Raw genomic sequence first — 16,790 nt, 5'->3', positions numbered from 1 at the left:
AGAGGTGAAGAGAATCCAAGTTTAGATGGCAAGGTTCAGTGGTGGGTGAGATTTCTGGCTGGGAGCTGGGTGCTTACGGTGTAACTGATGAGTCAAAAACTGAGAACACAAGGAGAAGCAGGTAAGGCAAAACATCGACCTGAAAGGAAACAGAGAGATGCAACTTGTTACCACCATTGGCAGCTGTCGGACTGGCAAAGGAGAGGTGACGACACTGGGTTTAAATGCAACCTCTTAATTGCAGCTGATGCACCACAGGTGAAGGAGATTACCTGAGCTACACCTCAGGGTGGACCCAGGGGAACAGTGTGCAAGGAGACAAACCCAACACTCGCTCAGATCATGACAGATTAGATGGAAATCAAGCAAAAGCACATCTAAACTAAAATATACTAAAATAAATCAATAAAAAAAACATGATTTTCAGACCTTTTTAGTAAAATTTCTATTGTTGCCGGTATTCTTTACAAAGTATTATTTTAGCATTCACAGAATTGTCTATGAAGGTTCTCAGACATCCCGGTCATGGATGATTGTCAGCCTTCACATTTCTTACAGCAGCTTAAATAAAGTTGTTGTTTGCTTAATTAAAACTTTTGTCAAAAAGATAAAGGTTAACGATAAGGTTACATTCCATTAAATATTAGAGATCAACACTAAAAATCTACATTCATAACAATAACTATCACCCAACATAAAAATATCAGAATAGAGACACAGCACTTCAGACAATAATTTTTAATCCAATTCCAGAAAGAATTACGAATTACCTCAATTTGGTTTAACAAACATTTTTCCTGCCCTTATCAGCTTGAAGAAAATAAATACAAAAGTAAATCTATGTTAGGTCTTTACTAAGATATCTGCTGATCAAACAGAAGGTGCTACCAACCTAATACCACCCAAACAGCTCTTTGGTGATTGACCCTGGATCTCTGATAGTGTTTGTTTTAATCCAGGATATTTGCAGCTGATTAACTGAGCCCTGTGTGCTACTGAATGGGACCTTAAATTGGACATGAAACACTACATGTATAAGCCCAAATTTACACCATGGAGCCCTGCTCTCAAAAACTGAATTGATGTAACACTATCTGTGGAGCTGGATTTAAGAAGCAGTTTTTAGAGCATGTTCAGCACCATCTTGTGTCAGTACAGAGCGCCACGCCATCAGGTTGGTTGGTTGAAGTCAGTTTCACCCTCTGTCTCTTAAGCAGTACGTGGTTCTTTGTTTTGTTAGCTGCACTGAAATGGGACAATCAAAGCATGATAGGGAATCCTGACATCTTCCAACATGTCTGAAGGGAGAAATAAAAGTCCACATTACACTGGATTTTCCCATTTCAATACAGCTAGCCAAACAATGAAAGAACCATTTATTGCTTAAGGGTGAAAGTGGACAGTATATCCTCGGTTTATTAACATAAAACTCATTTCTGCAAAGAGACATTACAAAAGTGTGTAATGTAAGTCTGTTTATTGCAACCAACCAACCTGACACAAGATGGTGCTAAATATGTTCTAAAAACTTTAACTTTAGGCACTTACTTCTTAAATCCAGCTTCACAGACAGTGTTAAATCTATGCCAGTTTTTGAGAGCAGGATTCCATGTTGTAAATTAGGCTTTATGCATGCAGTCCATTTTTATGAATCAGGCTTATTCTGGCACAACGTGCAGATGCATGATTGGATTTGAATCTGGGGAGTTTGGAGATCAGGTAAACCATTTGAGCCTCTTATTGTGTTTCTTAAAGCTTCCTTAGTAGTTTTTCTTGTATCATTTAATTCATTGCCTCATAGGAAGAGGCCACTTAGAGCCTTTTGTGCCATGTGTGGGCTCAATGGATGCACAGGGCCTCACAGCCAGTGTGGCACCCCTGATTTTCAAGCTCCGCCTCAGTATGTTTGGAGAGAATTAAAATCACTTGTGTTCATTTGTAGCTAGACGAGCTCCTTCATGTGTTTACTGGTTAAACATTAAATGTAGTATATAAACTACACTGAAATGATAGGGAAGCTTTAGTTTGTGTTTGTGGTATAATCAATTCATAATCATCAGTGAAGACATCTATAACCATCCGATGGGTTGATTAATTCTCACGTCAAATGTTAGCCTGAGCCAGTGGATACCTATGCAGATGGATCAAGAAGCCAAATTTTGACCAACTTTTCTAAAAAAGGAGAAGTTTGGAAAATGATAAAGAGTGTGGTCATTGGCATATGTGACATGTGAACATAAATTTTACTCATGGTGTGGTTTACCTTTTATTATTTTCTTTTTAAAATAGAAAAATGTTTATTGTACTTTATTTTATTTTATATTCATCTTTTGCTGTCATTTGCACATTAATGCTGGATAAATTTGTTTCCTAATGTATTTTCTATTTATCTAGACAATGGCCCAGTTTATTTTCATTTTTGTTTTTATTTTTATGTGGGAGGTGAGAGAATTTAATAATATGTTTCATGTTGAAGTGCTTTGTTTTGTAAATCAGATTTTTTTGCATCCAAGTCTGTGATTGGCTGGTTTTGTGGCACAAATATAATGGTGTACAGAAAGCGTTGAGCACGCACGGGCAGAAATGTTGAGAACGCAAGCAACACATTGCGAGTGAGCACAAATGCAAACACTGAGCGAGAGGGGCTGCTATTGTGTGTGCGTATGGATAATAGCAAACACTGAAATACATTTTTTGCATGCAGCAATGAATTTTGTTCACGCAAATTTACTTCGCTCAAAATAAATTTCTCCTCAAACCGCAACACTTGCACCTGCAATTTTTTTTATTTTTTACGTGCACTCAGAATAGTGGCTCAAAAATAATGCCATAAGGGGATGGGTGTTTTCTCTCTCTCACAGATAAACAGACTTGATAAAAATGAACTAAAAAAGAAAGAACTCGAATATAAGACAGGAATATTAACATGACGCCTGACGCAAGATGTGAGTGGGCGCTAACACAGACTCAGACCTTTCCTCAGTTGATCTCAATGGGTAACATTATAGGGTAAGTCAAGGTCTCACAATGGTTTCACCCAAAACTTCTTGGCTCTCCACCATTTGGTCTTAGACCTGAAGAAGCTTCCAGATGACAAGTAAAATGACGTCAAGAAAAGTCCGCCTTTTTCTTTCCAAGCTCCTTTGATGACCATGGCCTGGATACGTGAGAAGCTACATAGACTTATACCAACTGCATCTTTTCAAAGTACAATGACTTCAGTGACACAAAGAACAATAGCTGAGTGACACTTTAAACCTTTTGCTGCATTTTTCTAAATGCTGATATGCAGATGTGGAGGGTGAAGATAACGGTGGTCCCAGTGGTAATCGGAGCACTAGGTGCGGTGACTCCCAAGCTAGGCGAGTGGCTCCAGCAGATCCCAGATTCTGTCCAGAGGAGCGCAGTCCTGGAAACAGCTAAGATACTGCGCAGGACCCTCAAGCTCCCAGGCCTCTGGTAGAGGTGAAGGATGAACCGCCTGCAGGGGCGAGCTGGGTGTTGTTTTTATATTAATTATTAGTAACTTATAAATAATAACAGCTTGACAATAAAAAAAAAACCCTTATAATTAACTTTATTTATTTAGTAATATTTAAAAACAAAACCTGAGTAGAAGTTTCCATGGTAATATTTACAGATCACAAAAGTCTTCTGAAGTCTAAGTAATTCAAACAATTAGGGTCTCTTTTTACAAATCCATTGGTTTTTCTTGTCACAGCTCACTGATTTAGGGAGGAGGCTGCTGAATCCAGGAGCTGAGGAAAAAACAAGTTTGATTAGAGCTCATAATTATTGACATAAAACAAAATTGATTTATCCCAGATTTGGAAAAATATTTTAAATCTTTATTGTTTCAAAGTTTCTCTTACTTATCAGTCAGATCTCTTCCATCCCCCCATAACCCCCATCCCCCCGGCCTGAGCGATGCGGTCCAGCAAATCAACCAACCCCTTCATCTCAGCCTCAAAATCCGAGGTGGAACAGTCTGCGGGGTCCATGTTCTGGTCGCGATCTTCTGTTACGAAACAGCTGTGTGTAGGCAGGAGAAGGATCCAAAGGGCAGACTCCGGAGACAGAAAGTAACTCAAAACACAGCTTTAATGCTGAACTCAAAAGGGTAATAAAACTAGGACTCCAGAATACACTTACACAGACCAACCACACAGCTAGATAAGGGTAGATCGCAACACGGACACAGAGAAACTAGTGATGGGACGTTCTGTATCGAGGCTTCGGAGCGTGTGTCGAGTAATGGAGGGGGCGTTTCCGCGAAGCGCGTATCGAGGCTTGCTTCATTTATGGGAGGAGCTGAAAATGATGACGTCCGAAGCCTCGCTGCCCGGCTGTACCACGTGACTGGTTCATGAAGTGGTTCGAACTTTGCCGCGAGATATGACAGCGATATAAACCCCTCAGACTTCATTCAAAAATGTGGGTGTTTGATGGAGAGTTGCGGTTAGTGAGAGTTTGGAGACCGTATGGAGGTTTATGAGAGTGAGGAAAGTCAGGAGAAAATGGAGCCAGCTAAGAAGAGGAGGATGTCCTCCCCTGTGTGGGAACATTTTGATCTTATTCCTCCCAACAAGGTATTTCTACAGAAGATGTATTTTCATGATACTGATGGTGCAATACAATTTATGTTGAGCTGTCTTGACTTTTGTACAAGGTGAAGTGTTTGCTATGTGCCAGGGAGCTGGGATATAACAGCAACACCTCATCCATGCTTAGGCACTACAGAGCTTTGCATGAGAATAAGGGGTACACCGATTGTGGAGCAAGACCAGGTGAGCCATCAAATGCAATGATAATATAGGATGCAGTAATGTTACTAAATGATATAACAATATTATACAACTGTTATAAGTTACGTGTGTGATATTTATATTTGTGCTTTATCTTTATTGTCTTTCCTCAGGAGAACAATCTCAAATAGATGAAGACCTGGTCAGCATGGTGATTGAGGACTCCCAGCCATTTAGCATTGTGGAGGACAAAGGATTCAAAAGATTTGTTAAATCATTAAATCCTAGCTATGTTCTCCCCACTAAAAAGGTCATAAAAGCAGTGAAAATTTAGTTTTTACAGAATAAAATGTGAACAGGCAGGACTGAGGCTCAAAGCCTCAGTGTGTAGCTGTCCATACCTCAACGTTACAAAAGCACAACCACTGTCCACACCCCAACCACACCTCACCTCACAGTAAATGATCATTTCCATTTCAAGCATTTCCAAATAATCATTTCCCATACTGCCACTATAAATATACACAGTATACTGCCATCACTACAATATACATGTTTTACACACTCCTTTTGTTGTTGACATTTACAGGCTGTGTGCAAAATGCCACACTCTTCAAATTCATGCCAGCTATTATTTTTACATCCAGTAGGTGTCCTGCTAGAGCAAATGAAGCTTCATGAAGCTTCGCGTTGGGGTGAACCAATTGGATGAAACGCTTCAGTGCTTCATGAAGCTTCATCTGCCCATCACTAAGAGAAACAATGGCCTTAAATACACAAAGGGAACAATCAGGGAATAGGTAACAGGAGGGAAACACAGCTGCGGCAAATCAGGCCTAACGAGACAAAGGAAGCAAAACCAGACGCATTTACATGAGACGCGGACTTTCAAAGTAAAACAGGAAACATAACACAGACTGAGCTCACACACACACACACACACACACACACACACACACACACACACACACACACACACACACACACACACACACAAGCGACTTAGTGATGCTAGTACCATGCACACAAATTAAACACAAACAAACAAACGATCAAAACAAAAAACGGTGGACTTGATTTGACCAACACAACATGCACAACATGAGACTATACTAATAAATTGAACTTCCCGTGTTTCTCTGTGGTTGATGTGAACAGTGTGACAGATATAGAGGACAGCCCTCCTTCTTCCTCATCTTGATTAAACATGTTAGGGCAGCTTGAACAGTGTTGTTCTTGGCTTGATTAAAAACTTTTTTAATCAAAAATTAAAATTCCACAATGTCGTGGCAATAATTTAATTTAATATAACCCACTAAAGCTAAGACTATGGTCAGATATAGATATATAACAACACAAAAATACCAAAATACTGATACTTCAGACTACAGTATTCTTTGATGTGAAGTAACGCACCGCCCAGCATTAATACAGGGAACAGAAACTCAGTATACAAACTGCACTGCACTGAAGAAAACCCCGTTAGTGACACAAATTAAAAACAACCAGTGCCAATTTAGATCCTTTTCTGTCTTGTCCTAAATGCTGTCAGCAGTCATATTCTGTGTACAGTAAAACTTCTCCTATAATCATTAATTGTGAACTTTCCTAAACATAAATAATATCTCTATTTTTCACACATACTCCACTGTATTAAGTCTTTTTGTAGCTAATTGATTTCAAACATGCTATTTCTTTGGGACAGCAGGCATCAATGCTCCACTATGATCGACTAACACTGAACTCATTATGTCATCATGTTTTGTATTTCTTCTGTTATGTTTCTTCTCTGTCTCCAGTTCCTTATTTTTCTTCCTACGGTTCTGGTTTTCTTCAGTTGGGTTTCATGAGCTTTTCTAATAGGCTTGTACCAAGTTGAGATTAGTTTTCATTAAAAGTTCATTATTATGAACTAATACAAACAACTTCAAACCCCCCAAAACCCCAAAACAAAACATTAAAACAAACAAAAAGTCACATTTTACACTTTACACACAGATGAAAGAGTAATTTTTAAACCTATACTCAAAGAAGAGTAGGAGGACCAAGATTAGTAAAAGAATTCCCCGGCACATTACTACTGATGGACACAATTTAACGCATCCAGCCTTCTTATCTAGCAGAAAAAAAACAAAAACATATTTCAGTAACTGTATTCATACTCTTAAGAGCTGTGTGAGTTTATATGAAATGCAATGATTAAATTATTGTATTTAAATCACCATTACATATTTCTTTTATGTGCAACCATATAAAATACACGTGTTTACATCTTTCTAACAGAAGACACATAATATTTTCAGGACATGAAAAAAAAAACAGCCTGGTTAATGAAAAGTTAATAAATCAAATCTATTATGGTGGTTTAAAGATACTAAATAACTGATGCTATAGTTTTTCTGGTGAGGACACTTATTTGCAGAATTTGAAGTGTATAAAAATCCAGGATTTATTCAGCGGCGGTTTTCTGGTGCCAGCAATAATAAACAGCACAATGACAGAACACTGAATTTCTTTAAAATCACATTGACAGCATTCTTTGATATTAAAGAAATTTGTCTCGCATTACACAGAAAACGGCTTTCTCTGAGTCGAATTCAGGACCTTCTTGCTGTGAGGCAACAGTGCTAACCACCCGGATCTTGTATGTTTGGTTCTATATTCTCTATTATTTAGACTTCTGGTTTGGGTGTTATGTTTTGGTTCCTGGGACTTATGATTGGTTTTGTGATCTGTGCCTTTAGTTCCCTGATTGCATAGTTGATAAGTGAATTACCTGTCAATCCACTTTTATCTCGGTGTTTGCTATCATCTGTCACTGTGTCAAGTTCGTATGTCTTTGGTTTTGGTTCTACTTCCTGTCCCATTATCTGTGATTAGTGTCAGCTGTCCCCCTACCCTTTGCCTTTTGCCTCATTATCATCTCGGTGTAAATATTATCTCAGTCGTAACTTGTCATGTTTCCCTTTTGCTGTGTGCATTCTGTATTCCTCCAACTTTGATGGGGTCCTTGATAGAGTGACAGTTTTTGGTATCTGTGTTTGACCTTCATTATTTTGTACTTGGTTTGTGTTCATCAGTGAAGCTGCTTTTCAGTTTGTTCCTTTTTTCCCTTTTCCTGTATGTTTAAGTCCAATTCCTGCCACACACTGAACCTTTAACAATAATCTTTATTTCTATCAGAAACAGAAACTAGCAGAGGCGTGACTTATAATTTATGCAACCCTTAGTATGCTTTCGTCATGTTATCAAAACAGCCCAGAACCAGTTGCTCATAGATAGTAGACCTCTAGTGAAAAGAGGGTGAGAGGGCGGCCCAGAAGGGAATAACGAAGGGAGTTGATCTACCACCGGATTGGCAAGCATTCCTTCTCCACAGTAGTGTAGCAGGCTATTTGCTTATATGCAATTATATTTACAGATTGGAAAAGTAATTTGAAGTTTAAATGTGCTAATTCAAACAGTTAGGGTCTCTTTTTACAAATCCATTGTTTCTTCTGGTCACAGTTCACTGATTTAAATCCTTCGTTTTGGACAGAAATTACACAGAGACCATCAGAAGGAGGCTGCTGAATCCAGGAGCTGAAGAAAAAAACAAGTTTGATTAAAGCTGATAATTATTAATATAAAACAAAATTGATTCATCCCAGATTTGGAAAAATATTTTTAAATTGTTATTGATTCAAAGTTTCTCTTACTTATCAGTCAGATAACTTCCATCCACCCATGTCCATTTCCCACCTTCAGCTCTCAGACCGATCCAGTATCCATTTTCTCCTGAACTCTTCCAGCTTTTGTCACTGATATATTTCTGATGAAAGAGAAAGTTATCAGAAATACTCAAATTAGTTTGAGTATTTAGATCGTTTGCTTAAAACACTGCGACACAGAGTGTATTTAGATCAAAAGAAAATGTATTTTTGTTAAATACATTTTTGCTAATGAGCCACAGTTCTTATTACCTTTTCTGTTGCATTAATTACAACAGCCAAATCGGAAATCTTTCCTTTGCAGTTTTCTCGAGCTTCTTTCCAGGTTTTCTGCTCATGAGGTTCAGCATCATTAATTGCAAAGCAGTTTGACTCAAAGGGAAGCCAGCCCTCCTGACAAGCTTTGCATGCCTTTTCTGCAAGCATAAAAATCACTTAATAAAGATCATCAGTGCACATTTATTTGACATGACCTATTTTTGTAGCTGATAGATTTGGAGCCTACTGTTATTTTCTTTGGGACAGTAGGCATCAACACTGCACTGACCTGGACCAAGACTGAGCTCCATCTTCATGAGTTTTATTTGTTCTGTTAGGTTCTGGTTTTCTGCAATGAGGTCTCTGATCTGTGTTTCAAAGGCAGTGGAGGTGTTTGTCCAGTTGAGTTGACTCCTCAATAAGTCTTTGTTCTTATGAATTAACAATGTGGTAACTGAAAAACAAAACGTAACACTTCTTTGGCTTTACACACACATTGCAGATGAACTAATTTTAAAAGTTATACTCACAATAGATGCGAAGGGCCATGATCAGTAACAGAATACCCCAGCAAATGGTTACTGATGTACAAGATTTTATACATGCACACTGCTTATCTAGGAGAAATAAATACTTATTATAGCAATCAAACTAATTCTTACTTTTAAGATTCTAAATTGCTTGTGTCAACTTAAAATCATCAATTGGCTTTTTATAATCATAAAACCATTCTAATTAATGAACTTTTTTGTTATTGTCTAGGGAAAAACAGAAAAATCTGTTTGAAAAAGTTCAGAGGCAAAACCAAGGTGAAGCCCATATTATGGATCAAACTTCAATAACAGTGAATCCTGTACATATCAAAATGTGATTTGAGAGGATGTTGTCATTAAGCTCTTGTAAGGAAAATGCCAACAGCACACTTCCAGTTTCTAAGCAAGTTTCATATCAGTTCCTGTCGTAAAAGTAGCAGTTTTGTATTGTCTTTGTATAACTCACCATTTGTGTCAGATGGTTGTTTAGTTCCTTTGTTTTTCACGTTCATTTCTTCATATAAATTTTCTTCCTGCCTTCGTACTGAAAGACTTAAAGGGTAACCTTGTAGCAGAAGACAAAGAATGATTTCATGGCAAGAAAAAAAAAGGTAGTCAATGTGAATAATTTGGTGGATGTCAAGTCTAGTTTGTTAGTTAAAGTGACTAACAAAAAAACTATTGTTTTTCTGTTGAGGTCACTGTCATTTGCAGATTATGAGGCACCAAATTTTCTACCCTTCCAGTTTGTAAGACAGGCTGTTTAGTACTTTGCATGATGCCTTGTAGTAAAAGTAGTGGTTTTGCATTTGCTTTGTATAACTCACCATTTGTGTCAGAAGTTCGTTTAGTTTCTTTATTGTTCATGTTCATTTCTTCAAACATGCTGTTTTCCTTCGTTTTAACTGAAAAAATTGAATGACAATGTTGTAACAGAAGACAAAGACTGTTTAAATGGCAGGTAAAAAAGAAATGCCTGGTTAAGAAAGGTTAGTTAATCTGAGTAATATGATTTGTTTTGTTGGTTAAAGGGTATTTGGAATTAATTAGTTACTAAGTAACCACAATTTTCCAAAGCATATTTTGATTATTTGCAATGCACAAAAGTTTTTGATTGTTTGTTGAGGTTTAGACCCTCACCTTGCATTATCAAGGGAAATTTTGTCTTTTGTGCAAGCACTTTTAGTAAGCTCAACATCTTACTTGTCTTTTGTCAGGGGTTTTTTTGCATTTACTATTACAGTAAAAAAACAGTAAAAGAAATGTACTGAAATGATTAAAACATAAAGATCTAGGCATTCATTTACATGATTTACAACCTGAGTTTGAAAATAGCTTTTGTTGATTGACCGTATTTCTTTTGACAATTTTATTTATAATTTTCCATTAAAAAAAAAATAGAAAAGTTTACCTGGAGTTGCGATTACAAACATTGGCTTTGCAGGGATGCAGGAAAATGTATAATATATGCACACAAACAAGAATTACTACTATGTGAACAAATCTGTCAAAGACAACCGTGTCTGTCTTTGGACAAGAAGTCCACCTTTGTATCCTGCAGCATGCTATGTATTTGAGTGATATATATATATAGATATATAAATATATATATAAATTGCAGACAGTCCTCAAGCAGACAATCAGTAGGTAGATTTGGATAAGAAGTGAAATGTTTAACTGCAAAGCTATGGACTTTTAGGTATCTAAAGAAGTGAGTCTTTGGGATTCCAAAATCTTTAGATAACATTTCAAAAGGTAAAAATGATCCTTTAACAAACAAATTTAGAGAAACAGATAATTCCCCTACTGCACCAAACCTCAAACCCTGCATCTGGTAAAAAGCTGGTAAAAGCTGGTAAAAAAAAAAGATGACTTGACGCAATAGGGAAGCAGACAAGCGATCACCCCAGACCGAAATGTTGTCGACACTGAAACCAAACATTAAGAGAGTTTTTAACCACAGGATTTTTAAAATTAACATTGCGACTGACTGGTAGGCTTGAACACATTATTCCAACAAGGGATGTAGTGAGATTTCCATGTAGCTCCATGGTGGACCAAAGTGGCTCAGTGCCTTCCCTAAAAGCCCACATCCAGGTGGATAAGTTCACAATATTGGCAGACCAATAATAATACATAACGTTTGGTAGGGCCAAGCCCCCTTCCGACTTAGCACACTGTAAAAGGGGTTTACGGATTCTTGGAACTTTTTTGTCTCAAATGAAAGATGATATGAGTCCATCTAAATGGTTGAAAAAGGTTTATCATCTGGAAGAGATACATGAATCGAGGCAGGACTAACATTTTAATATTGCTGACCCGCTGAGCAAAAGAGATGGGTGATACTAACCAGCGTGCCAAATCTGATTTTGTTTTCTCTAATATAGGGGTAAATTTTTGTCTAAAAAGGTGAATAAGGAGTGTTTCAATGTAAAATGAAAGGTTGAGTAATCAGCCTCCTTTGCAGATGATTAATAGGAAACAGTGTACTTTTAGCTAGGGTTAATCTTTAACCAGACAGACGGCCAAAGGATCCAATGAGGTCCAGAGCTGAAGGATTTGATGCCTCTGGGTCTGTAATGTACAAAAGGAGGTCATCTGCATACAAAGAGCACTTGTGAATAGTATTTCTCCTGGTGATCTCACTTATTTTTGCTCCCAATGCTGCCGTCTGTCATGGTGAATGTGCTGTGTGAAGGCAAGCAGGGAAGGACCCAAATGCAGGACTAACGGAGGCAGTGACTTAATTTGCTGGCAGGGGAAAAGCATACAAAACAAAACTATACTGGGAGATCTAAGATCAGGAGGAAGCACCGGGAGAGTAACACACAGCAATAAGGGACGATACGACTCTGAACACTGGAGGATAAATACACAGACATGACAAAAATAAAAATCTGGATCTCCAGACAGGAGTACAAGAGTCCAAAAACACCTCTGGAGACCAAAAGCACAAAATCCATAATTCAGTAGTTCAGATGGTCAACCCGGGGGACGGCAGCACAGAACTCTAAAGTCCAGACGTTCCAGGGGCCGACTGCGTGGAAAGCAGAAGCAGCCTGGACACAGGAGAGAGGTCGACCACATGAAAGGCAGTGGCGGCGACAGAGCAGGTCTGGAAGCCGGCCGAGCCGAAGGCGGCGGAAACAAAACAGGTCCGGAGGCCGGCTGCGTGGAAGGCGGCGGTGGTGACACAGGTCTGAAGGCTGTCTGGACCAGTGAAAAAGTCCAGCCAGAAGACAGGAAGGTGGCCGACCACGCTGAGCTAGACATGGTCGAGGTGGTGCCATGGCAACCGCTGGACCAGATGAGGCAGGACCAGGACTAGGACCAGACAGAATGGAGTCCTGTGGCTGAGACAAAGCACCTGGATAAAACTGTTCTCCTGAACCGCCAACTAACGTGGCGTGATGCTGTCCAAGCTCTCCAGAACCCCCAGCTGACTTGGGTTGATGCTGGCTGGGCTCTCCAGAACTCCCAGCTGACATGGCTTGATGCTGGCTGGGCTCTCCAGAACCCCCAGCTAACTTGACATGATGCTGGCTGGGTTCTCATAAACCCCCAGCTGGAACAGACAAACGGCCAGATGGTACGGAAACCCTCTGGCTGAGGTGAAGTTAGTTTGTGCTGCGTGAGACAGACACCCAGCTCGGGCTGCAGCCTGAAAAGCAGATGGGACATCATGTACACAGATGGCTGAGTACATGACTACACTGGTGACTGAACTAATGAGTGACCTGGAGACAGAGTTGATGTCTGAGCCAAGAACTGAACAAGTAACTGGGCGGGTGACAATGCAGGAGCCTGAACCGGTGACAAAGCTTATGACTGAGCTACTAACAGAACTACTGACTGAGCTAGGACTGCAATAAAGGTTGTAGTGATGGTGTTAGTGATGGTGGTAGTGATGGTTGTTACGAATTTGCATTTTATGTGTTTATTTTGTGCAGTCAATGTATCCGTTTGTTCTTTCAGCTGCGCCAGGGCCCTGCTTCGATTGGTGCGTGGATGTACAACTCCGTCGTGACTGGTTCCAGCAGCAGGACCCGCCCGTTAAAATGAGGCTGTAATGCCGCGGCGGGGGAGGTTCTCGCATTTCTCCTCATGACCCAGCGGTATACCTGTGGCAGCCGCTGGCTGCAGTGCTATCTTGACAGTTGTGGAAGTGGAATGGGTAGGGGTGAGCTGCTGTTTCTTTTGATCACCAGTTTTCTCCTGTTTTGAATTAGTTGAGGAGGTTAGACGCAGTCTTTATTTATGGTTTTTGTTTTGGTTAGGTCAGTGGTGTGGGAATCAGTTTAGATTTGTTTTGTTTATTATCTTGGCCTTGGCTCACCCTGAAGTGTTGACACTCCTGCTTTGTTGTCCCTCTTTTTATCACTTTGTAAATAAATCACATTATAAAGAACGGATTTGCTTCCTGTCGCTGATTGGGTCTTGGGGGGGGGGGGGTGTCTCGCTCATGTTATTGCCTGGCCCTAGACAGGTTGTAACATGGTGGTAGTGATAGTGAAGGGGGGCCACCAGAGTCCTTAAATGTCCTGGGGGAACAGACAATCTCTTCCCTCAGAGAGACTAAGTTACGACCTGTAACCTCCGTCCCTACCAACCGCTTGGGCCCCTGCTGAGAATCAAGAGAATCCAAGTCCAACTCTGGATAATCAGTGCAGGAAGTATAGAGATCCTGATCAAATAGCTTGAAAGCAGCATTAATTCCGTCAGGGTGTGTTACTATCTTACCTGTGTCTAACTGTAAGTGGGGTATAGATTGGGCTGTAGTGGATTGACGAAGCTGATGTGAAAAGATGATGTTTTTTCACAATGCTCATATACATGATGTCTTTGTCTAAGTGAAAAGCTTCTTGGTTTCTTTAATTGAGAGGGTGTCAAATTCAGACTGAAGCAGTACCCTCTGCATTTGGCTGGTGGCATATTGTGTGTCAATGTTTGCTATAAGCTCTGTCAGTTCTCGAAGCTGTTCATTTTGCTTTTTATTCTTATAAGTAGAAAAAGAAATAATTTGGTCCTGCAAATATGCCTTTAGTGACTCCCAAATTTTAGATTTTGAAACATCTGGAGTGTTATTCATTTCTAGAAAAAGCTTGATGTGGTATTCAACTTGCAAATGAATTTTCAAAACTCATCTTACATTAATGCTGAATCAAATTTCCAGAACCATTGCCTTGCGCACACATTGGAAATGAGATATCAACCCGCACTGGTGCATGATCAGAAATTACAATTGTATGGTATTTACACATGGTGACCCTTGGAACAAGGAAATGATCAAAAAGAAAATAATTAATCATCGAATATGAATGATGCACAGGGGAGAAGAAGGAATAGCATTAGCTTAGCTTACCTTCTGACTGGCATCGCTTTTTAGGTTTTAGATTGACTGGTGTGTTGTTAAACTTCTGCTCTGCCATTGCTGAAGTCTTTCTGTTGAGCTTCTCATAACTTGTGCACCAAAAAATAGCACTGTGTTAAAACTAAAAAGAATCATAAAAAAAAATTTGTTTCCACGCCTTTCATTTCTCTCTTTTTGTCCAACTTCTGCTTTTTACTGATATAGATGATAGGCAAGGTCAGAGAAGGTTTTTTTTTTTTTTCACAGCGTTGGTGTGACAGGATATATATTCAACAGTTTTAACTCAGTGGCAGTGTCTGCAGCTTGTTCTCATTTACTTCGGTTGTCAGCTGTTCCTTTCTTGGTAATACCTTAAAACAAACAGACACTTTTCCTTGTCAATGCAACAATTTGTCAGTGTGGTTTTTTTTAAATCTTAGCAGATATGGTGATGGTCCAGCATGTACTGCATGAAAAGCAGAAATATAATGTGGTCCATACCTGCTTCATGCCCTGGGGGACGGGGCTATGGCTCCCCACACTCCCTAGCAGATCATTACATGGAGAAACCTTTTGAATACAAGCGTGCCGATCCAGACAGGTGTGCACACAGGTGGCTTTCACAGAAAACAAGCTACACTTTTCTTGGCTGCTACCTCAAAGCACATTGTGCGCTGTCGATCTTGTGTACTGCACAATAACATGTAATACTTAGTATCTACTGTTATCTACTGTTAGCTAGTTTATTGTGATGGTGTTGTATTTATTATGTTGCTTTTTTTTGTTTGTTTTCTTGTCTGTTTTTTCTTATCCCCATACAGGTGATCCAGGTGTTTTCTTTTTTTCTCTTCCCCCCATTTCTCACATCTCTTCTTCCCTCTGTTTTTCTTTCTCTCCCTCTCTTTCTTTTATTTTTTCTCCCTGTCCTATTCCCATGTCATGTTTGTCCCGTTTGTAATAACCGAAAAAACTAATCAAATAAATACACAATTATAATAAAGGTCAGTCAAATGGACCAATATGGCAAGTGGGGAAGAAAAACTCCCTTTTAAGAGGAGGAAACCTCAAACAGTATCAAGAGGGGCAACGATCATCCAAAGACAGGACAAAAAAACAAAAAAACAAACTATGGAAGAGAGCCAGAGATTACCAATGCAGTGCCCACTATTGGCCAAACAGCAGCAACAGCTTACAATGTCCATGTTTTAATTTACTTAATATCTCCTTAGGCTAGCCATTAGATTTCTGAAGTTTGCATAATCCACTGGTTCATGGTTCACCACAGCTTACTGATTTCCATCAATTACTTTGGACAGAAACTGCACATCTTCATTCTAACAGTTACAGAAGCACTTCTTCCATCAAATGGTTGATCTTATATCTATAACTCCCTCACACCCAACCATACTTCACAGCAGTTGTTCTGTTTTTAAAATGTAATTCAGTCATTGTGTGGTAGAAGATGTCACTGCCACCAATAAGCGATGTTGCACTGTTGCATAGGCCAGCTTCTGCTTTTGGCTGAAAAAAACAACTTGTCCTACAGCATGTTTGAACTTTACACTGTGTATTCTTTTGCACACACACACACACACACTCCAGAGACTTAGTGATGCTAGTACCATGTCGGGCACCTTTTTGCACTCAGAACCACCTTAAATCTTCTTAGCATGTATTTATGTATGTTTATTAAGTATGCACACAAAAAACAAAAAAAACAAAACAACCACCAAAACAAAAAACAACCAAAAAACAGTGAACTTGATTTGACCAACAATATGTGTAATATGCACAACGTGGGACTGTACTAATAAGCTTCCTTGCAGCTCTGTGCTTGATGTGAACAGTATGAGTGAATGAAGAGTACAGATATAGAGGACAGCTCTTCTTCCCCATCTTAATTAAATATGTGCAGCTTGAACAGTGTTGTTATTGGCTTGATTAGAAACCTTTGTCAAAATTCCACAATATTGTGACAGTAACGTGATTCAATATAATGCACTTAAGCTAAGAATACGGTCAGATACAGATATATAAAAACACAAAAATACCAGAATACAGATATTTCAGACAACAGCCTTCTTGTTGTGAAGTAACTCATCGCCCTCCGTTGGCCAAACAGCATCAATACAGGGAACAGAAACTCAGTATGATGGGAATTGGGTGAATTATGTGGGATCAATAAGATGTTGAG

The 16,790-nt window shown here is 39.2% G+C and overlaps 2 protein-coding genes and 1 long non-coding RNA gene across 3 annotated transcripts; 1 reads left to right on the top strand and 2 right to left on the bottom strand.

Annotated features, from left to right (window-relative positions):
- Positions 1–3,562: 3,562 nt before the first annotated feature.
- On the bottom strand, positions 3,563–4,523 carry LOC146699124 (uncharacterized). Its single transcript, XR_014922772.1, has 2 exons — positions 3,873–4,523; positions 3,563–3,758 (listed from the first exon to the last, which is right to left on the bottom strand). It is a non-coding gene; the product is annotated as an uncharacterized LOC146699124 (long non-coding RNA).
- Positions 4,524–4,530: 7 nt separating this feature from the next.
- Positions 4,531–5,107, top strand: LOC146699123 (uncharacterized). Its single transcript, XM_085472078.1, has 3 exons — positions 4,531–4,589; positions 4,670–4,787; positions 4,919–5,107. Exons 1-3 carry the CDS (start codon positions 4,542–4,544, stop codon positions 5,077–5,079), a joined length of 327 nt encoding a protein of 108 aa, XP_085328204.1. The 5' UTR covers positions 4,531–4,541; the 3' UTR covers positions 5,080–5,107.
- Positions 5,108–5,992: 885 nt separating this feature from the next.
- Positions 5,993–14,691, bottom strand: LOC146699122 (C-type lectin domain family 12 member B-like). The gene is made up of 8 exons (XM_085472071.1): positions 14,609–14,691; positions 10,074–10,151; positions 9,713–9,811; positions 9,244–9,330; positions 9,003–9,167; positions 8,708–8,871; positions 8,444–8,556; positions 5,993–8,327 (listed from the first exon to the last, which is right to left on the bottom strand). The coding sequence occupies exons 1-8, from the start codon at positions 14,673–14,675 to the stop codon at positions 8,210–8,212; spliced, it is 891 nt and encodes a 296-aa protein (XP_085328197.1). The 5' UTR covers positions 14,676–14,691; the 3' UTR covers positions 5,993–8,209.
- Between the last annotated feature and the right edge of the window lie 2,099 nt (positions 14,692–16,790).

This window comes from Copadichromis virginalis, linkage group LG11 (genome assembly GCF_057382275.1).
Source record: "Copadichromis virginalis isolate Kocher_CV1m ecotype Utaka linkage group LG11, C_Virginalis_male_GT1.1, whole genome shotgun sequence".
Lineage (NCBI taxonomy): Eukaryota > Metazoa > Chordata > Actinopteri > Cichliformes > Cichlidae > Copadichromis > Copadichromis virginalis.
Note: the sequence above shows the minus strand (reverse complement) of the source record. Positions and strands in the feature narration are given on the sequence as shown.